Source organism: Eurytemora carolleeae, unplaced genomic scaffold (assembly GCF_000591075.1).
Source record: "Eurytemora carolleeae unplaced genomic scaffold, Eaff_2.0 scaffold1124, whole genome shotgun sequence".
Classification (NCBI taxonomy): domain Eukaryota; kingdom Metazoa; phylum Arthropoda; class Copepoda; order Calanoida; family Temoridae; genus Eurytemora; species Eurytemora carolleeae.
In genome coordinates, this window is record NW_019397192.1 from 1,316 (window position 1) to 25,008 (window position 23,693).

The 23,693-nt window shown below is 33.8% G+C and overlaps 1 protein-coding gene across 3 annotated transcripts; it reads left to right on the forward strand.

The window, feature by feature from the left end:
* Nucleotides 1-1,222: 1,222 nt before the first annotated feature.
* On the forward strand, nucleotides 1,223-19,481 carry LOC111712645 (uncharacterized). 3 transcript variants are annotated; one of them, XM_023487325.1, is made up of 21 exons: nucleotides 1,223-1,381; nucleotides 2,243-2,356; nucleotides 2,473-2,750; nucleotides 3,047-3,449; nucleotides 4,259-4,344; nucleotides 5,081-5,174; nucleotides 5,513-5,672; nucleotides 6,878-6,966; nucleotides 7,316-7,415; nucleotides 8,044-8,600; nucleotides 8,947-9,118; nucleotides 9,452-9,588; nucleotides 10,090-10,191; nucleotides 10,866-10,990; nucleotides 11,221-11,275; nucleotides 12,637-12,888; nucleotides 13,358-13,471; nucleotides 13,834-13,881; nucleotides 14,393-14,496; nucleotides 14,937-15,006; nucleotides 19,286-19,481. In XM_023487325.1, the coding sequence occupies exons 3-21, from the start codon at nucleotides 2,479-2,481 to the stop codon at nucleotides 19,292-19,294; spliced, it is 2,949 nt and encodes a 982-aa protein (XP_023343093.1). In that variant the 5' UTR covers nucleotides 1,223-1,381; nucleotides 2,243-2,356; nucleotides 2,473-2,478; the 3' UTR covers nucleotides 19,295-19,481. The 3 variants fall into 3 exon arrangements, with proteins under 3 accessions (XP_023343093.1, XP_023343091.1, XP_023343092.1); XM_023487323.1 differs by lacking the exon at nucleotides 19,286-19,481 and adding an exon at nucleotides 15,390-15,950; XM_023487324.1 differs by lacking the exon at nucleotides 19,286-19,481 and adding an exon at nucleotides 15,390-15,950 and having other exon boundaries at nucleotides 7,316-7,409.
* Nucleotides 19,482-23,693: the final 4,212 nt, after the last annotated feature.

Below are 23,693 nucleotides of genomic sequence, written 5' to 3' on the forward strand. Positions count from 1 at the left end.
CTCTAGTTTAAATACTAAATATACCTATAAAAGTATAATAAAATGTCGATTTTTTAAAAACAATGTTTTTTTCTGCTAGTTTTGTTTGAAGGAGAGATAAAGTAGTGCTTAGAAGGTAATTATTTGGACTTGAATTTACAGTTCGAATTTTGCCCCCCCCTAGAAGCTCCTAGGGGGGGCAAAAAAAAATTTTGCGCTTCGCGCAAATCTTGCCCCCCCCCTAGATTTATTTCTGTATACGCCCTTGTTGTGCATATTATTGTAAAGTTTAAAAAACATAAATAAAAAATTTGTTAAATATTGAAGAAAAAATATATACAAATAAATTGAATGAATTTAACATTTTTTTTCTGAATTACCTAACACCACTATTATTCAACATTGTTGAACGGTTATTTCTCAGAGATTCATTCCTGAATATAATTTAATGTATTAATATATTTCAAGTCATAAAAAAATAATTATTCTATCATGTTAAATGAGCCGTATGTTATAGCATTGTTTTACAGAGTTTAATAGTAGAATAAATTTATACAAAATAGATTATTTTAACTTTATTGGCGGAAAGCTAAGAAGCTTGAGTTAATTATTTCGTCAAAATTTTAACAATATAATACAAAAAAAACTTAATAAAATACAAAAACACTCCAAAAAATAAACAAAATCGCCATTAATTTATAGCTAAACGCGACGACGTAAGTAAGTGCTGTAATTTTTAGATCTTCTCGAAACAAATAAACTTAAAACCACTGCGACTACAACTATATGTTTTTATAAAAACTACGAATTATATTTTTTAAGATGACATTGGACTAGACCATACATTTAAAGTCATGAACATAAAAAACGACAGTTTATCTCTAAATTTGTCCTCATAGTCATGCATAAATACCTTAAATACAGAACGATTTGTCTCAATTAGAATTTATCCCCGTCATTTTATTACACTCTGAATGTGTTCGATTAATTTAATAACTTAATTGTGACTTGTGTGGTTCAGCAGAATTCTATCTAGATCAGAACCTCATTATTTTGGGTGGCAGTCGACTAAACTCTTGTATTTCGTATACTGTGTTAGGAAACAGGCTTGATAATTTCAAGAAAATGAAAAAGGGGGAGTTTACAAAAATTTTAATTTAAAATTTTTTAAAAATATTTTTGTAAAATTTGTTTGTACGAAAAATGTAAAATTTCAAAAATATTATCTACAAAACTCCTTACCAACATTTTATAACTAGGTTCGAGTTCTCAGGCAGAGCTTCCTCCCGCTTATTATTATTATTGTGAGGCAGGGTTCGCCATTTTGATTATAATGTCAAAAACTAATTTAACTGTTTACAGAGATTACAGATCAATTCAACGACATTCGAGTGCCTAATTGGTGAGTGTTTTTTATTTTATATTTTTCAAATTTATCATGGTCGTTTTAAATTCATGTCAGATATTATGATTATAAATAAAGTTGTCCACTTATCAGTTTAAATTAAGCTGTGGTACGTAGCATGAAAAAAATCAATATTAAACCGATGACACATAAATTATTACGAAAATATGTCAAGTATATGTCTTATTTTCAATGTACCATCAAAACATTTTCATTTTTGATCTATTTGAATTTCAATTTTTTAGTATGTGCCCTAGTTTTTAAGTCGTAGTTTTCACATTTTACTGCACATGGATCAAGCATTCATGCCTACAGCCTAGCATCGGGTCCGTCCANCGTCTTATTGGGTTCATTGTAGTTGCAGAATTCAATGGTTTCCTTTTATGTTTCGTTAAATATATAATTTCACAAACTTTTTGTTGCGGTTTTCATGTGACGTCATTTTAGATTGATTTACTTTAATTCTGTCCTAGCCGCAGCGCTCGGCCCAGAAAGTGTCTTAACTAACCTAACCCTTGGCCGCAGCGCTCGGTCCAGAAAGTGTCAACCTAACCTAACCCGAAATAATAATAAATAAATACTAATTTCCTAATTTCGTCATGAAAAAAATTGATAGGAGGGGGGGGGGTCCAAAAATCGTTCACTAGGACAGACCCTTTGAAGGCAATTTCTGGTCTGAATTGATATAAATAAGAACTTTGTACGATTAGGCGAAACCACACATCCTATCCAAAGCGTGCCCGCGCGCAAATTTTAAATTTTATAACACACTTTTATTATTTTTATATATAAATATTAACCGATTATAATGCCACTGACTAGTTTATTTTTCTCGTGATTTATGCTCTTTATGCACAGGAGGTTGAATTATAGTTTGGTGTCAAGTTTCAACACGGACAGATTGAGGTTTAGGAGAACCAAGAGATATCTTCATCTGCTCTAGTACTAATCAGAACTAATCAACCCTCTCAGGTATACAGTGTACTCCAGGGGTCGATCCTAGAGACCTCCGATATTAAATAAAAAATAGTAATTCTTCTAAATTAGATACAAAACTGAAACATGTGATTTTTTAAAGTTCTGTTTAGGACAATATGATTTCCAATGAGTTCTGGGTTCAAAGTGAACAAAATGTGACTGAAGTCCATCAGCATGAAGTGGAGAGAAGAGGTGTTCTTAATCCCGAGGTTAGAGTTGTACAAGAGAATGGGTCTGATGAAACCAGGAATTCCCGGATAGTTCTGGAGATGGGATCGGATAGATATCAGATGAACGGCGAACAAGGAGAACCAGGACAGAGAACTGGGGATTGTGAATTATCTAAAATAGGAATAAACGTTCCATCCACCTCGGCCGGTTTAGACAGGTGAGCGATTTGATTACAGATTTATTTATTTGCCATTCAATAGTTTTATTTTGTGTCCTAATCGAGAAACAAAAAAAATTACATATTGATTTTATGATTTTTTTCTGCTGCTTGAGTTTGGACTGAAATTGAACCCAGCTTTGCCTGGAAACCAAGCTAATAACATTCCGTGGCTCTACCTATTTCCCCAATCAAAATTTGAGGCAACTCAGTCAAGGGGTTCATGAGTTATGATCAGACATACAAACAGAGTTTATTACTTTAAACATTTAGATGATATTTGTATATTTTGTTAGATTGAATGGAGACAAGCTTAGTGTGGAACATGGTGTGATATTCTCCAGTGGTGAAGAGATGAAAAGATATCAATCGTCGATAAATTCATTTGGAAATATCGAGGACCTAGGACACTTAGATCTTCTCCAGTCTCAGTTTAATCCTAGATCTGAGGATCAGGTGAACTATCTATCCACCAGTACTACACAGTACCAGGAAAAGCTGAGCAACCCAGTCCTAACCACCAGGATACAGGAGCTCAACTTAACGGAGATGAAACTCCTTCAGGACAGATCAAACCTAGATCCTGCTCTAGGTATAATTTGTCCGGCTACCCCAGTCAAACCCATCACGACAATAAACCTCGTCGGACAATCTCTCCCTGAGTCTATAAACCTTCACTCCAACCCTGTTCAGGTTCAGGTAAACAAACATGAAAATAATTCTGTTGATTCTGGATTTTTAAAGAATTTTAAAATTGTCAATTATTAATTTTTTTGAATAATCTATATGATAAAGCTCTATGCTCATCTGTATACTTTGCATATCTGTCTGTTTGTATCCGATAAATGTCAAAACGGCTGAACCGATCGGGCCCAAATTTTGTGTGGGACATCACATGGCGGCCCCAGGGAAGGTTTATAAATGATCAAGATTAAAAAATTTGCCTCCAACAAAATTTGATTTTCAATTTGATTTTCATTAATTTTTTTAACATTTTGAAAATTCACGAAATTTTCTTTACGAAATCCGTGAATTTTTGTTCTGTTTTGTTTATATATGTTAGCTATAGCCATGGCCAGACGATTAGACCGAATGGGCTGAAATTTTTTGAGTTAACCCATGGGTACCCTGGGAGTAAATTATCCCTTTTTTTGGAAAATTCGAATTTTTCATTTAGAAAATTCGAAAAAAAAATTTAAACGGTTAACGCTTGGCACTTCAGCTAATTATAGACTTACAATATATTTCACATTAAAATAAAGACCCTTGGAAACAAATAGATAATCAAGTACAATAGGGGCACTGGAGAATATATATTGGAAGCATTCATTATAGCTTTATTTAGATCAGTGGTGACATTTTAATCTTTAATTTTCAGTGTAACACAATATATTTCTGATTGCAATATTTAGACTAAAATATCTTGGATGTGTTAACAAATTATCTACTTTCAAACCCCCTCTAGTTTGTCCTATTTAGGTGCATTACTAACAAAACTTATTATTCAGTATTTTGAAGATGATAAAGTTATCAACAAAGTGACAGATATAACGTTTCCAGGTGTTGTTCAAGAAGAAATATTCAACCAATACAGGTAGCAACTCATACAAAAGAAAGACTTGCGAATCATTTTTGAAAAAACATAATACATTTTGAAACTATTTTTTATGATCTTAAAGGGAAAATGAAAGATTTGTAAAGTGAATCAATTTAAGGAAGATACACCAGGAGCCACCATGTCTTTGTTTACATAAAATGTGTACTGCAGAAACTGGAGCTACATTTTTTAAAACTTGGCCTAAGTAACACTGGAAATTTAAATTGCAGTACACTTTTTATGTAAACAAGGATATGGAAGTTCCTTTGAGTATCTTTCTTGGATGATCGGTACAATGTTTTCCTTCCGTTGTTTCTATCTATTGACTGATATGCATATATCATAAAAACTTATGATAGAAATAAAAAAATTAAGTCGGGTTCATGAATACTCCCTTTAAAAGGACTGTAGGTTTCATTTCAAGTGATCCTCTATTTAAAGGGGAGCATGCACGTTGCCCGTGTCTCAATGGAACTTTGGCGTGTCAATTTAAAACTTATAATTATCAACTGTGGTTTCTCTGTATAAGTGACTTACGGGCATATGCAGTAGAGACAAAGATGGAAATTATCAGAATTTGACACTTTTCTAGATAAGGAAAACGACGATATTATTCTCGTTGTTGCTTAGATACACGGTTAAAAGGTACTGCCGTGAATCAGACATGCAACTCTTTAAATAAGTTACTCGAAAGAACAGTTGCTTTAAGTATTTTTGAAATCTTATTTTCTAGATCTGGAGATGGATACGATGCTATTTGGAGCTGTAATGGAGGAAGATACAGGGTTCATAAGCTCATATTATCCATCTGCTCTTCATACCTACAGGTTGGTTAGTCCCCCTCCCCACAACTATAATTTCATTTATTTGGATTAATCTGGAAGAAAAAATTGACAAAGGGAGATTTTAACCACTTAATATTCATTTCATTCCTTAAAATTCAACGATTTTTTCACAAAATCCTTTTTACCCTTGCTTGGAAATCTGCGAAAATGTTCCTAACGATTAGGGAGGAAAGTTGTTGCATTGGGGGGGGGGGCCTTTTTTAAAGAAAAACATTCCCCTAAACTTTTATGTTAAAGGTTTTCCCTCAGCATTTTTGAGATTTATCAGTAATAAACCAGTAAAAGAAAGATTTTTTTGAATAAATGAAGTTGCTATCCAGGAGTTATTCTTATCGGATAAAGATGAGTTAACTACAATGATATCTACCCCTGAACTCAACTCAGCAGTTGTCAAGTCCATCATCTGTCTCTTCTACACCGGGCGGGTCAACATCTCCTGGGAGATGATAGGGGAGGTCAATACAGCTCTTAAACTCTTAGGTTGGATACATTCTTCATTTCTCATCGAACCTCATATTTTTTAACTATGATGAGATGGATTCCCGGTGTATCGTCCTTGGATTACAGGGGTCCATATAATTACATCCAATACGATCCCAAATGTTGATTATTGATATTAGGGGCAGAAATTAACCATGTTGTTAGTGTAAAAAAATGTATAATGTTTATTTTTCTGTATATCAGAATTTTTTCATCTTTTAACACTCCAAATGCAGTGCACATTTCTGAAGTGCAGTACATTTACACAAAAAAACTTGCCAAAGTTCACAATGACAAAGAAAATGTATTTTCATGCCCCTAAATGTACTTTCAACCCCGATCGCATTTGGGATCAGAAATGGAATTACATGGACCACTTTTATTTTCCACTACTTACCTCGCCATGTTTTATCAACCTTTAGAACGTCCTATTTCTCTTAAAGTCACCAGGGGTTTTTAAAAAAATTTGACCAGGGGGAACTTTTTTACCTTACCATTGGGGGTGCTAAAATTCCTCTGTGAACCAAAGCTACCAGAGTCTAAAACTAAAGAATGCGCGAATTTTAAGTTCGAGGTTAAAAGTTCTGTAAAATAATGAGTAGCTACTTAAATATTAAACTTTCTCAATTTTAAATTTGAATTTCCCGGGAAAATCTGAACCAATCAGAGAAAAGGATTTCCGGAGAATATTACATGACCATCGCTAATCAGCTGTTATTACGTAACCAAAAACAAAACATACAACCGTTTTTTTGGGTTTACATGCAAAAATTAATTTATCTAAAACGTGAAATTTCTTTAACAAGGTTTTCACTTTTAAATATGTCTTTAAAGTTGAATGCCGCTTTCTCAGCTGAATGATGATTGAATAATAGACTAATAGGGAAAATGCATGATTTCAAGATTTTAACCCTGTGTTTAAATTTTAACTCGTCGATTTCGGCGAGTTAAATATTTAACCACAGGGTTAAATATTTAACCTCACGGTTAAAGTTCAGGTTTAAATTAAGTCAGAAGTGGCATTTAACCATGAACTTAAAATTAAAGTCAAAACTTTTCGTTCTTTAGTTTTAGACTCTGGAGGGTGTTTTTTATTGGGGGGGGGGGGGTCATTCCCCTGGCCCCCCCCCCCCCACCCCCTGCCATAAATAACCAGCTCATCTCATCTATTTCTAACTTCAACTAATTTTAAAGTTTTTTTCTAGGTTTCAATCCTGATACTATGACAGTAACCCCCTCTGGTGCTATTAAAGAAGAGACTTCAAATTTTGATCCTGCCTCCGATTATCTAGAGGTCAATGAAGTAAAATAACAGCCCACGATTATCTAGAGTTCAAATAAATGATAGCCTCTGATGGTCTAGAGTTCAATGAAAAAATATGATAGCCTCCGATCATCCAGAGTTCAATAAAATAAAATTATAGCATTCGATTATCTAGATTTCAATAAAATAAAATAACATCTAGATCTAGTCTTCGACTCTCAAGAGGTTAATGAAATAAAAGGACTGTCTCCAAATTTTAGAGGTTAATCAATTAACATTACGGCCTCCGAATATCTAGAGGTCAATGGTGTAAAATGGCCTCTCGAGGCATTTTTATTTTTATTTTCTGGATATTGTTACAAATAAAACTTTAATATAGGTTGAACTGAAGAGGAAACGGAAGAGAAAGAATGAATATGATTCTGATGACGGTTTTATCGTCGGAGATTCTGCATTTGATGATGGAATATTAGGTTCAGGTATTTCCGGATAATTTATTATATCATAACTGTTCGGTTCCATAGTAGTAAACCTATCGTGTAAGAATTCCCATTATTACACGGTTCAGGAGGAACAATTTTAATATTGTTCGCTTACTAGCGTTTAAGAATGCTTATTCTTACACTGAGGGTTTAAAATTTTTATTCTTTAACGCTCAGTACGTGTAAGAATGGAAATTTTCACACGGTCAGAGCGTGAAAGAATGTATATTCTTACACGCTCCAATCAATAAAGAATTATTACATAAGTTAAAGAATATTCATTCTTACACGCTCCTTATATTGATCTTTTCCACATAGATCAATTCAACTTTAACTTAATTTCTATGAGATAAAAAAAGGACAAAGGTCCTAAAAATAATTATGACTTGAAAAAGTTTCTGTTGTGCAAAAAGAAGAAGGAGTACAATTGTAATCTATATAATAAAGCTCTTCGTTCATTTATATGTGTGATAGTTCAAGGAGGGCTACGCTCCTCCTTTACAGGTCTAGGGGGCCACTTCCCCCCCCCCCCTCTGCGTACGCCCTTGATCCCGAGATTTACACACAAAAGTTCTAACGTTTGATCGATTATATTGCTTTTACTAACGCTACTATTTTGTACCAGGAAGTGAAGATGAAGATTGGACTCCTAAGAAGTTTCGGAAACGCGTTAAAAGTGAAAACTACAGTGACGATGACGACGCAGAGGTTAAACCGGTGTTTCAAGGCTCTAATTTTCGACGAGGACGAAAATCCTTAAAAACTCCGGACACAACTGAGTGCTTTCGAACCCGGGGTCCCGGAAAGGGCGAGCGTTCGTACAAGCTCGCCCAAGACTTGTTCGAAGGACGACACAGCGACTTCGTTTACGTCTGTCACAGCTGTTATGAATATTTCGAGACGGAGAAAAAACTTGCTCTTCACAAAACAACCGTTCATGCGAACTCAGGGAGCCGAGGAGAACACCATACCGCAAACTCGAAAGAGTTTAACTGTCCCAAATGCTCGGAGATTATTTCTGTCAAGCATTTGGTTTGGTTTATTAAACATCTGAAGTACTGTGGAGAGGATTATGATGCTGCCATGAGTTTGATTGGTCCTGAAGACTACTCCAGTGATGAAGAAGATAATCCTAGTTTCAAGAAGAAATATTCTAAACGTCTCCCACCAGATCTCTTTAAAGTAATTTTTCTCCTCTTTAATTAATCAAAATAAGATTGTTACAAAACATTAAATTTTTCATGGAATTAGATCAGGGGTGCATCTAGAGATTTTGTGACAGGTGTAAGGCTTCACTTTGTTGCAGATTACATGCACTAAGATACTTATTTTGGGAGATATTTTGCTCTTAGGTACTATTAATTGCAGATGTTTTTAGTTTAAATGTTGTTAATTTACATGTTTTGAATTAAATGGGTGTACGACGTACGTACAATGTTAATTAGAAGTAGGAAGGCCTGCCCTTTATCATGAATTTTTTTTCTAATGACGAATGAAAAGAAATTTTTAATAAACTTTTTCTATTTAGGACACAGCTGACCGACTACGTATAACTGGTGAGCAGAAAGGGAAGAATGTTCAGACCTTGTCTCGTCTACTTGTCGGTCAACTGGTTGATTATATCTGGGGCTGTAGAACCTGTTATCTAGTTTTCACCTCCGTAGATCAACTTGAGGCTCATAAGATCGAAGCTCATAAAGGTAAGGATTGGTTTGACACATCCAGAGAGGAAACTTGGTTTACTTTTTGGCAGGAAAAACTTTTGCAAGAATGAAATATTTTAATTACAAATCTTCTACAGTAGAAAATCTTGCAATTTTCGCCTGGTTTTGTCTTGTCAATATCTTTTTCAATCCGTCTTCCTTGGAGGATGAGGAGTTGCACCTTTGGGTTCTTCTCAGGTTTAAGAATCCCGTGTGTATTTATTGATTGTTTGCAAAATTTCAGTTTGTGAAAGATAAATATTTGTTTTTTGATAATCTAAATTCTTCAGAGAGATGCACTTATGAATACTAACCTAAGCTGTGGTTTAGGTGTTTGTCCTCCTGGTGAATATTGGAATCCGTCCTCAGAGAACTATACTTGTCCTCGGTGCAGCCTCGAACAGAACAGCCGCCATCTTGTTTGGTTTATTTATCATATGAGAAAATGTTCTCAAGGAATCCCCCATGTACGCTCCACTGGTTTAAATATTTTATGGAAAAATCACCATTTGATTAATGTACAACTTTGGGTTCATAAATTCACCACTATTTTGATTTGATTTGATTTGATTTGATTTGATTTGATTTGATTTGATTTGATTTGATTTGATTTGATTTGATTTGATTTGATTTGATTTGATTTGATTTGATTTGATTTGGTTTGGTGATTTGATTTGATTTGATTTGATTTGATTTGATTTGATTTGATTTGATTTGATTTGATTTGATTTGATTTGATTTGATTTGATTTGATTTGGTTTGGTTTGATTTGGTTTGGTTTGGTTTGGTTTGGTTTGGTTTGATTTGATTTGATTTGATGGTTTGATTTGATGGTTTGATTTGATGGTTTGATTTTGATTTTGATTTTTATTTAATATCTTTTAAACAGCTTACATTTCAATGATAAAATAAAATTTCAATGAGTTTAAAATGTGATTTTTAAACTTTTTTACATCCTGCTTTTTTAGACATCGATAAAGACCGAGGAACCCAATGAGGAGGAAGAGTTGGATGAAGATACAACAATTATTCAAAGAGATCCTGAGGGGATAGTTATCCAAATCTACAAGGTTGGTTTTACATATAATTATACAAATGTACAATGTACGTACAGTGATAACCAGAAAACTGGAGAATAGGTAGACGACATTAAAGCATTACTTAAGTGCATTTGATGTTGTTACAAAGCAAACAGATATTAAACCACTAAATAAGTAAAATGGGTCTGTTTGCACTGCACAATTGCTGTTTTTCATGCTCATTGGACTATTTAAAGTCATAAATTAAGGTTAAAAGTCGTCTTCCTATTCCATAAATTTCTGGTTATTACTGTACAGAATCTTTTCATTTGAAAATACACCCAATGCCAATTTTTTGGAATTTGGAATGGAAGATTTTTTAATAAATAGTTTTTTAGGTGTCGTATCGTTTGCACTAATGATTGATCGGACTAACGTACATTCACACTAACGTTAATTCGGACTAACGTTTTATTTGAGGGTTAGGTTAGGTTAAGACAATTTCTGGGCCGAGCGCCGCGGCTAGGACAGGCTAGGGGGCCGGGCGCTGCGGCCACAAGTGATACTGATCAGCTGACTTTAGTGCAAAAGTACTCTAGTTCAATCGGACATTTGTGCAAACGATATAGCATCGTTTTTTAGTCAAAAACGCGATGTTTCCCCTAACAAAAAGACATACATACTTCCTTAAAGGGATTGTTGACTTATTCAAAGGGTTGTTTTAGGTTTGCAACGATAAATCTGAATGGATTTGTCACGCACTGTTTGGAAGATCAATACCGGTTCTATTTCCTTGTCATCTCTGCTATACAGTGTTCATAGAGGAACAAGAGCTTAGACAACATTCTAGGCAAATATCCGAAAACTTAATTTTTTTCTTAATTCAAAATTAATATTTGATGAAAAGTCTAACGATGTTGTTTTAAGTTTTGAAAAAAGTATTAATCTCTATTCTAGGGAAATATGCGCAAAATTTACTTTTTAAACTTCAAAAATTCTAATTTAAATTAAGAATTATAACAACATTGGTTTAAGTATTACAAAAATATTAAAAATTTAAAATTTTGTTCTGATATTTAGAATTAACCACCCTGGTCAAGTAAACCTGCCGGAGTTAGGACCCTATTTTGACAAGGAAAGAGATCTCACATTTTTTTAGTAAAAATACCAAGACTATACCTTTTTTGTTTTACAAAGTTCTGAAATATCTTAAAATATTATCTGTTTCTGTAATTTTTTACATTATGAAATTCCGTTAAAAGATCAAAAATTAATATGGTTGAGAATTGAATCAATGAAACCCAATTAAAGATTAGATATTCAACAAGTGTTTTAAAAGACTTAACATTTATGCAGTCCATATATGATACTTGGAATAGCCACATTGTTCCACATAGCTAGATACACCTCTATCCTATCTTGTTAAGTTGTCTCATCCTTAGAATGTTCCTTTGATAAAGCTCAGCTTTTTCAAATTTAATTGCAGCATTGCATAACATTGTTAAATTGACTCCAAACTTTTGCAAGATTCCCAGGTTTTTGAACTCCTGGAGTAGTTGCCTGATTCAAGGTTCAAAATCCTCCAGAGCGTTACCACCTTAGTTTTAGATACTGAGATAACCATTCTAAAATCTCGACACCACTTCTCCTAATACTCTAATCAAGATCATAACTAAACAGAATAAGATCATCTGCAAACTTTAGAAATTCCGGAAGAATATTATTGAAAATTGATATTCCTACATTTGCCTTCCTTAGACGGTTTCCCAACTCTGACAGAGAGATTGTGAATAAAATTGATGACAATTTGCAACCTGGTTTTAATCCGCGTGTCAATTACAATTCCTGAGTTGGTGCTCCTGCTGTAGAGTATGTTATGAAGTCTTGACTATAGTCTATGAATGAGGCAGCTTTTTATACAATATCATCTTATCAACTCTATCGTATGCCTCTTTCAGATCTAAGAAAAGTAATTGAGTGATAGCTTTCTTCTGGTCAGCTTTAGTTAGTATTGAGTTGATGTTATCCTCACATCTTCTCCCTTTTCTGAAACCCTATTGCTCTGGACCAAAAATCTGCGAAGATTCCACTACTGCAGATATTCGTTTTGCAATTATTTTTGTCATAGGCTTACTTATTCAACAAATAAGAGTTATCGAACGGTAAATTTAATGTTTTTATGGATGCAAATATTTAATAACATTAAATTTTGATTTAGAAAACGTAATTTTGGGATTTTTGTGTGCTTTTGAATACAGTAGTCGTTGTATAATTTATGTATTATTTCAATATAGACGACTTTCTACTTAAATTATTTTGATTTCTAACTACATTTCTAACAGTAGAGTTACATAAACATTTATACAAAGAAAAATTAGGGAACAAAGTCGTCTTCATTTTACTGATATAAATCGCCGACCAATTTTTTTTATTCTTCTCTTTACCTCTCACCTCTTTAATTTTAAAATACTGGAAAAAAAGAGTTCTTGACTGTAGAATGAGGAAGGGTACAACTGTCCTCACTGTCAGCAGGTTGTCTGTAAGAGTGTCAGCAACCAGAATAACGTACAGAACACCACAAACTCAATCTACTTTACTTTCCACTACCGGAAGTGCCAGGGACAAGCGTTTCCGGTGGAGAAGACCTGCGTGGACTGCGGGAAGATATTTAATGAATTTGATGTTTATAAACAACATGTTAACTCTAGCTGTGATACCAAAGACTTATTCTGCCATTTATGTACAAAGGTATAATTCCAGATTTGCTATTTGAAATTGTTGTTTGAAGTTAAATTACATTTTTAATTTAATGTTTATAATGAAAGATTAATAATTGTACCCTTTAAACCTTGACCTGACAAAGCCAAAGAATTCCCTTATTTTCTGAAAAAAAGTCGATTGTGCTGTAAAAAATCAGTAATCCTGTTTTAGAAAAGCTGCGTGAAAAGTTTTCGATTTAAAAAAAATGGATTTCTCTATCATGCTTTTATAATCTTCAAATGTGATATTATCAAGTTATGGAACATTCACTCTAGAGGCGTATTCAGGGGGGGCTGTGGGGGCTCAGCCCCCACCACCCCTGGACCAGTGAAATCTATGGTTTTTAGAGGGTTTTCTGGCCCGAACGGGTGCTAACCCCCTCCCCACACCTTGGAAAAAAATCAAGTCCCCCCGCACAAATTCCCTTAGATGACATTTTTTTTTATAACTTGTTCAGGTGTTCGCGAGTCAGTCAAGGCTGAACTATCATGTTCAGTATGTTCACTCCGCTGTCAAACCGTTCCCTTGCACCTTGTGTGAAAAAAGTTACAAACGAAGAAACGAGCTTCAGGAAAATCAATAATTTTTCTAATTTTAAGAAAGATAAAAATGTGTTTGCTAAATATTCGATGATTTTCTTTGAGAAAGATGAAATTTGTTCCAGAATGTTCTTCTTAGATTTGAGTAATAAGTCAAAAACCATATACAGATGCGTATTCAGGTGGGGCTAAGTGGACCCAGACCCCCCTTTCCCCCTGGGTCAGTGAAATCTGGTTTTCTGGAGGGTTTTGGGACCCAATGGGTGCTGAGCCCCCCTCTAAAAAGAAACAAATTTAAGCCATCCTCCCCCAGACAAATTTTTGAATACGCACTGAAAAAACTTCTCTTTGTATTTTTATAAAAACCTAGAAATTACAGTTTTATGTTAATCAGGAACATGAAGAGATGAGTCACAGTACACATTTTAACTACAGCTGTGATGTAAGTTACAAGATAAAAGGAATTGACTAAAAGTCGTCTTTTTCTTCGTGGCATTCATGCTCTTTACAATTATTTATTTATTAATTATTCATGTTTAATGCACATGTTATTATACAGAGCTTCTCATATCATATTGGATGATCTCTAAGCTTTGATGCCAAAATACGCAGAGATAACTTATACATTTAGTATTTTCTTTTTGTAAATTTTCATATTTGTCTTCTTCAAATTTTTTAACGTTTTATTCTTTTAAAAATTTCTGATTACTCCCGGAAATCACAATTTAGTGCTAAATCACGAACCAATATTAAATAGGACACCCTGGATGTTGATTAACATACAGGGAGACCCGTGAAGGTAGAGAATGGGAATAGGACATTTCAGCCTTTTGTATGTGCATTTGATGTTGGTCTAGTTGATAACCCAGATTAAGCCTTTAACTTTATATTTAAAGATTATTGAGACGTCATTAAAATCCCAGTCTTTATTGGTAACCCTGTGTTTGATTTAGAAATGCGGGAAACAGTTTTACGGAAAGAAGAATTTGGCCCTTCACATGAAAACCCACTATAGCGAGGAGGAGAAGAAACATGTCTGCACTATCTGTGGTTACAGGTTAAACGATACAATTAGCACTAGTTCATACAATAGGGGTATTCATAATTTTTGAGAAATGAAAAATTTAATTTCTATTGACAAATATTTTCATCATGTTCACACTAAAAAGTCGTTATTTCTCCTTAATATCAAGTATATTTCCCAACACAAAAAGATATTAAACCTTTCAAATTAATTAAAAGTTTTCTTCTTTTTTTTAACTGAACATTTTCAAATCTCTGCTTAAAGGGAGTGACCGGCTATGTAAGGTAGTTGAACGGAGTATGCAGTGTTGTGGAAAACTTTTTTTGGATTCATTTGAAACATGTTAAACTTTTTAAAGATCTGTAAATCCTGAGTTTGAGTGCAAATTCGACGTTCAGAACTCCTACTTTGGGGGTGGATACGTTTTCAGATTAGTTTTTTTTTTAGAAATTTTAATTATTTTTGTGATTTAGGTTTGCTAAAGTCAAGTTTCTGAAAAATCACATGACAAAACACAGTGATGTTAGACAGTTCTCATGTGAGGTAAGATGGTTTTTCAAGATCATTTTGTCATTTTCGGCTTCGTAATTTCCTTTCTCATTTATTGGAACCTGCCCAGAGATCTCAATAAATAGATAATGCTCACTCACTACAGTAGGACCCATAAAACTTTGGAATTTGAAGACGACTGTTATACTCAATTTTTGGTTTTAAACAGTTCAATAATCATGAATTGTGTACTTATATTTTTATTATTATTATTATTAAAGGACAATCCGTCAGTCAATGAAATCGGGGCCGGCGCTTCTGTCCAACCGATGTAACGCCCCATGTTATCCCGGGAGTAGTTTTATCACTGCGTGGTATTAAGATACTTAGACCATAAAAACATCAGATTTTGATATAATCTAAAAATATTTTGCGAGGTTTGTGGAGCCCGAGTGAAGACGAGGGATACCTTAAAGCAGCATAGGAAAAAACTTCACAACCTGACAACTCCAGTTCCTAAAACTGCTTTCATCCTAGACCCTGCCACAGGGATTCAACAAACTGTTTTTATTAAAGATGAAAACCAGCTCAATGTTTAGCCCTGAGAATTGAGAACCTGTCCTCGATGTCTAAACCTGAGAAAAATCTCAATCTAATACCTACGTCCTACAACATATCTAGAATTGGAAAGGGTTGTAATTATACAATGTAATGATTAGAGCTTAGGATCTGGATCTTCCACGTTTTAGCTACCTGGATCCGAATTAATTAGCAAAACATTATAATAGCTTGAGAACCCAGCGTTGCCCAGGGTACTCATAGTGACTCCCGTAGTTTACCTGGGCTGGGTCGTAAAAAACGAATTTTAGCTACCAATTTAGAATCTCAAACCAAGCTAAGAGCATTCCTGTGGGTCTCCTTAGTTCCCCAATCAAAATTTGAGGCAAATCGGTCAAAGAGTTCCTGAGTTATGATCTGACATCCAATCAAACAAACAGAGATTACAACTTAATATATGTACTAGCTTGGGAACCCAGCGCTGCCCAGGTTACTCCCGCCGTTTACCCGGACTTGAACGATTTTACAGGGAAACTAAATCTCAAACCAAGCTAAGAACATTCCAGTGAGTCTCCCGATTTTCCCAAGCAAAATTGGAGGCAAATCGGTTCAGGGGTTCCTGAGTTATGATCGGACAAACAAACAGACAGACAGACAAATAGAGATTACAACTTATATATATAAAAAACTTGTAATTACTTAAAATGTTAAATCACGTTTTTTCTTATGATAATGAAATAAGTAAAACCAGAGGAAATATTTACAAAATGTATCCGGGTCTATTTTTGACAGGACGGATCCAGGATCAGGATCTATTTTTACAGGATGGATCCAGGATCATGATCCATTTTTTACAGAATAGATCCAGAATCAGGATCTATTTTTTACAAGACGGATCCAGAATCAGGATCCAGTTTTTACGGAATAGATCCAGAATCAGGATCTATTTTTTACAAGACAGATCCAGGATCAGGATCATTTTTTCACAAGATTGAATCTGGATCAGGATCCATTTTTTCAGGACGGATCAGGATCCATTTTTTACAGAACGGATCCAGGATCAGGATCCTTTTTTACAGAATGGATCCAGGAGCAGGATCCATTTTTAGAGGACGGAATTTTTTACAGGATCGATCCAGAATCAGGATCCATGTTTTACAGGACGGATACATTTTTTCAGGACGGATCAGGATCAGGATCCATTTTTTACAGGACGGATCCAGGATCAGGATCCATTTTTACAGGACGGATCCAGGATCAGGATCCATTTTTTACAGGACAGATCCAGATTCAGGATCCATTTTTTACAGGAATAATCCAGGATCAGGATCCATTTCTTATAGGACGAATCCAGGATCAGGATCCAGTTTTTTCAGGACGGATCAGGATCCATTTTTTACAGAACGGATCCAGGATCAGGATTCATTTTTTACAGAATAGATCCAGAATCAGTATCCATTTTTTACAAGACGGATCCAGGATCAGGATCCTTTTTTACAGAATGGATCCAGGAGCAGGATCCATTTTTACAGGACGGAATTTTTTACAGGATTGATCCAGAATCAGGATCCATGTTTTACAGGACGGATACATTTTTTCAGGACGGATCAGGATCCATTTTTTACAGGACGGATCCAGGATCAGGATCCATTTTTACAGGACGGATCCAGGATCAGGATCCATTTTTTACAGGACGAATCCAGATTCAGGATCCATTTTTTACAGGAATAATCCAGGATCAGGATCCATTTTTTATAGGACGAATTCAGGATCTATTTTTACAGGACGGATCCATTTTTACTGGACGAATCCAGAATCAGGATCAATTTATTACAGGATAGATCCCGGCAGGATCCAACTCTGCATCAAAGAGAACGGATAATAAATACTCGTAATTGTAATTTCAGTAATCGAACTTTTAAATCTAAATTAAATATTAAAAATCTAAAAATGATACTGCCAAACAAAATTTGGCTCATTTGTTTATTATATATATATTTTTATATCTATTTTTATTTATTTTTATCTTATACTAGCTGAAGTGTCCGACGTTGCCCATGGAGTTTAGCCGTTTGGCCAGCTTAGCGATACAGACTTATGTTCAGTTTGTCTTGTAATTTTTGCATTTGAAATAAAATTATAATTTTAATGATACTAAGTGTTACTGTTATGTACGATATGTATACACTTGATCCTGACTTGGCACTTAGCCCGGACCGTTTCATCCATACTTTTAAATAACATATGACGTCTCCGACTGCGTCCGTCCTAAGTACGGTGAAACAGAGAACTAAACAAATATGTGGAATTGTCGCCAGGTCTTAGCACTTGGTTTAACTTAGTCAACACACTTTTTTTAGTTCTACAAATTATTTGTTTCTAGCTACAGCTTATAGGAGTAGTTGGAATAAACTTGAGAAATGTCTACGTCATGAATTTAGATATTATTTAGTTTACAGCGATCATAGAGGGAAAACTTTTATTTGCAGTGTTGCTAAATTGAGTAAAAAGCTTTCGGCATTTTCCAAATTTCTTTCTATGTCTAGTGTTGCAAAACAAAGCGGGCTTATATGAAAGGTATAAATTATATTCCTAAAAACAATAAGGTTTGCTGGTTTGAGAAATGAATTCAATAAATATTTCTTTCTCCAACCGAGAAAGAAATTTTTTAATGAATTTTTGCAAATTTCAATTGATAAATTATTTGCAAATGGAGCAACAATTTGTCTGTTTTATAGACATTTAACTATTTCCAAACCAAACATTTACATGGGATAAAGGGATATAAAGATAAAAGAGGTAGAAAAGTGTAGAAACTAAAAAGATACAGGAATTATGAAAAAAGGGATAAAGCACAAACATCTCTGCTTTATTTGAAGGACCGTACCGACTTAGACAGCTATAAGCAAGAAGCACAGTACACGACACACGTACATACAGGGTGTCCCAAAAAACATGGGAATTCAGTGACTAATTCGATATCATCAAGGGATGTAATCCGTCGTCTTTGCAATAAGGACAGAGATCAGGGACAGAAGGGAATCGGTGTTAGGTATAGATCATGTAGTGACATACAGTACATCGGATAAATGAGAGTTGCGGCATCTGTGTACACAGATCTGGGGTATGTAAACAGTAGACAGTTTTTCTATACCATAGCATGAAAGATTTGTTGTATAAAACTGCAAATTAAGAAGTTATACGATCATCAGTAAACTTTAAAAATTATCCGATGGGCATAACAATACTTATCCGAAACATAAGAGCTTATACCAAGGTAAAATATGAATTTTGTTTAAATAATTTACAATTATAAAGTTTTTGAAAAATCAACATTTCTGCAACAGAGCTAGACTATCCCTCCACGGCTTGTGTCATTTGTGGAAATATTTTTTGAAAGAAGGATGGAAAGCTCGATCAACCAACGCATATTTTGTTTTATAGACTGTAACATATTTTCCGAATTGGATTTGTCTTAAAGGAACATTTCATAATTTTTTCATATCAAGGGCGTATAGATAGGGTGTTCGGAGGGGGGGGAGTTTCTTCAATTTGAAATCATTCTCGTTTTGGTTTATATTTTGACTATCTTTAAAGTTACGGATTTTTTTGTTAAATACTTTTTATTCAAAACATATATGCCAGCAAAAAAGTATTTAAGAAAGAAGGCTGAAAAATTATGTTTAATAGGAGTGATCGAAAGTTATAGCTTTCTGGAATATTGACAGAACCATTAAATTCACTTGATCTTAAGCTTTAACATAATCTTGTTAAGGTTTCATGATGCCGGGTCTGTCAGGAGATTTATGTACTGCTTGAAGTTCACAAGTGAAGGAAATCAGGAAAATCATGAAGTTCTATTTCAAGAAAACTTTGAGAAAAGAAAAAGATAGAGTTGTGGAGTACTTTACAATAATTAGAAACCTAATTAAAATATTGTTCTTTTTTTCATTAATAAATGGTTAAGCCCACCATGTTGTACATTCTTTATAAAATTATTCTTACAGTTTCGTCAGATTTAGAATTTGTTTCTTTGAGTTGGATAATGTATAAAGATTTTAGATATTGGTTTACATACCATTTAATTTAACTGAGTCTTATAGTTTTCTCCGTTTAGTTATCAAATAAGCTTTTTAAAGTAAAAAAAAAGAAATAAAAATATGGCTATTTTTACTGTTATTGCGATATAGTTTTCCGTTTTTGGCCTTTCCTTCCAAGTTAATTCACTTATCACATAAACAGAGGCATATTGGATGTTAAATTTTTATCATGCATATGAATAAAAATTGCTTGTGAGAAAAAATAATAGTTTTTTTGAGTAAAATTCTCAATTTGGAGCACAAAAAATATTTTGGGAAAAAAAACTTTTGTGTATGATGATGGATTTTTTGAAAATTCAAAAACTTTATTTCGTCAATTCAAAGTGTTTAACTTTAACAGAGATAGTGACATATCTTGCTGGGAACCATGCTTTTTTAGTCCAAAAATTACAATTTAAATTCTTCCAACTATGCTATGTCAAAAAACCAAAATAAGGTTAACAAATTTAAAATACACCAATAACATGTTAAGCATACAAGTTATGGCCGAACCGGGGGGGGGGGGGTGGACCACGCCCCCATGTGCCCCACCCCTCTTGTAGGATGAAATGGAAGGAATACTCGCGCGCTGGGCTGCGCTTATAATTCTCAGTATTCTCGAACCCCTTTTTATATCAAAAGAGCCATTTTGAATGTTTTGCGTCATGTTTTTCATATTGCTAAATATTTTTTGAATATTTGAACTTTGCACAAGGAGTTAGAAAAACGAATTGACAAATGTACATTAATTGGTTTCTGCATTTTCATTTATGCTTAAAATGACGTCTACAAAAATCCCCCTCTTCTTTTAATGTACATGTTAACCTTTATATTCAATTATAAGGGTTCTGTACAATTCCCCTGTACAAACTGTCCATCAGCATTCTATACTCTACCCTTTCTCCGGATATCATCTTTGTTATGAATTAGCATTGTAATACCTAATTTCAAAAGCCATAATATAATTATACCTAATTTCAAAAGCCATAATATAATTATACCTAATTTCAAAAGCCATAATATTATTATGTCTGATAAAGTTTATTTAATGAAAAGGGTAAAAGACTGCAAAGATGTGTCTATAATGTCTCCCCAAGATGAACAGTGAAGACGGACAAGTTTACTCTGGTTTGAACACGGCAATTTTCTTGTTTTACTAAGTACAACCCAAAGATAATATATATATATAGATATGCAGGCAGGTAGAAACCTCCTTCCTAAATTGCTTGTAGCAGACAACTAATTTTTGAACCTCTGAGAAAAGGTGCAAGGAGAGACATCTATAGCAAATTGATTACTTTCTATATTCCTTTCTCCCCTTGCTGCCATCTGTAGGAAATACGCATTTGTGTTATATAAACATACAGTACGCGTATTGCATCCTGTATAGTTCAAGTGTTGCTATCTGGACCTGTTTGACCAATAAAATTAAATTTCAAGGTAACACAAACATACAGTACGCGTTTTGTTTATGTTATGATCAGATCAGTTGTAATTTGTCCTAGACTCGATGTACTTTTATAGTCATAATTTTTATTTAAATTGCGTTAATTTACGTATGCCATTCAGTACAACTTGCACATTTAAACTTTGTCTAGTCAAATTCCTACCTCAGTTTTATTTGCATTGATTAATTTGTTTCATTAAGTACAATATGCAGTATACATTGTTGATACTATAGTACGCATTTAGTGTTATCACGCATAAACAAAGTGATAAATTAGCAACAATCCAGAGGATAAAATGCCATGCGTACGACAGAGATGGTGCTGTTTGCACCTTTTCTCAAGACCTCAAAATTTATACCTGCCTGCATATCTATATATATATATTATATTATCTAGCTTTGGTACAACCGTATGCAGTCAAAACATAAACAAACAAAATGTGAACATAGCAGACGAAATTACAGCTTTCTTAGTAGGCATCACTATACTAAACAAAGAATTATTTATAAAGACGATATCGAATTCGTCACTGAATTCCCATGTTTATTGGGACACCCTGTACTTTAAACGACATAAAGGGACAACGTACATAAAAAGGAATCATCCCCTTGATAAAAGAGATAAATGTGTTGGAGAAACTGATAAACAGACACAGGGATGTATGGTTTGAAGATACAACTAGGAAAACTTTAGATGGATAGAACTAATTTAAACACGATTAAAATAAGTTAAACTTATTCTATCCTCTGATTAGTCAAGAGCTCAAAGTTTTGAGCACTGAAGAATGGGAGAAATAATCCAACTCGGTCATTTAAATCAATTAAAAATAATTTTGTTAATTCAATATTAAAATTAGAAAGTGTTCAAATATATTCTTGTTTTTTCATTGTATACTAAAGTAGAATTAACTACAGAACGCGCGTCACGGATTAACGATAATATACTTTTTATATTTGTATAATTAATTATACACATATTTCATTATTAAAACTTGTTTAAATTATATCAAAAATCCCACGGCATGTCTCCAGGTCATTTATTTTCATTAGTGTTCGGAATATATTCATTAATAATATTACGCGGTTTGATAATAATTAGATAATTATCCTGGAATTATCTGATATATCCTCATTTAATGATTCAAAGATTTGATACATGAATCAGCTGGTTCTTTATCTTAAGATGTACAGGAACTAATTTGGTAAATTAATTTTTGTTCTTTCTTTTACTGTACCATTAAACATTGCAATGATATATCCCATCAGGGGTGTACGAGGGGGGGGGGGGCGGCCCCCCCTGAGGGTGGGCACCCATATAAAAAAAAATACTTTAAAATCTCATTTTTGTCCTTAACTAAAAAAGTTTCATTAAAAAAGCTTTAATCAATGCTGCATTCAGTGTAAATATATATTTGATATCCTTATTTATAATTATACAATATGAATCGTTTCTATGAAAATATAGATATTTTTAAAGAAACGTTTCCATCTCTATTTGTCACCCATTGAAGCTTACACCACTCACACTACAGTATTAAGAGGAACTTTTGGAAATGTCTGATGAGTCCACTTAAGAAAATTACATAAGAAAATTACTTGTTCAATGGAAGTGTGAACATGATCGAATAGTTTACATAGTTTAAAAAGGTTTCAATATTTTTCAAAAAATTGATTTTTAAGGGGGGGCTTTTTCGCGCGCGTCAGACCCCCCCCCCCTACTCAAATGCTCTCGTACGCCCCTGTGTCCCATGAAAAATATTAATTAAGGAACCACTTGAAATCGTCTTTGATTTTTGGCATTCATTCGTCAACCGTACGTTCTGATGTTAACGGTCATTTCGATATTTTATTCATTTTAGATTAAAATAGACAACGAGACATTTTTGAGAGATTATTTAGAGTAGGATTAAAAATATATACAGTCTATTCCATTGAACATGATATTGAATTACGTCTAAAAGCTCCTGAATCTGGACATGTATTTTGTGGATATAAGTGAAAAATGTGCATTTCATCATGTTTTTTGGGTCATCCTGTATTCCCTGCAGGGTTACGACCTGCATTTTATCCTGTGACATATTCGCAGCATATTTGCGTAGAAGGAATCTTGCAAATTGACACACTAATTTGCAGGGTTGAGAGGAGGGCAGAAAATCCTATCCCAGTGTTCTCAAGGCTGTTAACATTTCAAATTATATTTAGGAATAAAACATATACAGGGTGTCCCACGAAACATGACAATAGCAAGACGACTTGAAAGTCGTCTTTGATATTTGAATTTATTTGTGACATTTAGTCTACTTTAACATGTATGATTCTTGAAACAATTACCACATAATTCTCCTAGCCCTGGCATTTCCAAAAAGTGGTCTGCGTTTTTTGTGCTTTCAATATTACCGGAGATATAAAGAGTTTGGTTCAGATTTCAATTTTGTTAAATAAAAGCAAAATTGTCGAAATCTAAACGAAATTGTTCATATCTCGGGCAATATTGAAAGCACAAAAAATGCAGACCACATTTTGGAAATGGCAGGACTAGGGGAATTTTGTGATTATTATCTCTAGAAATTTACTTCTAAAATTAGGTTAACAAATAAACGCAGCAAAGTATATAAAAAATCAAGACGACATTCAAGGCCTCTTGCATACTGTCATGT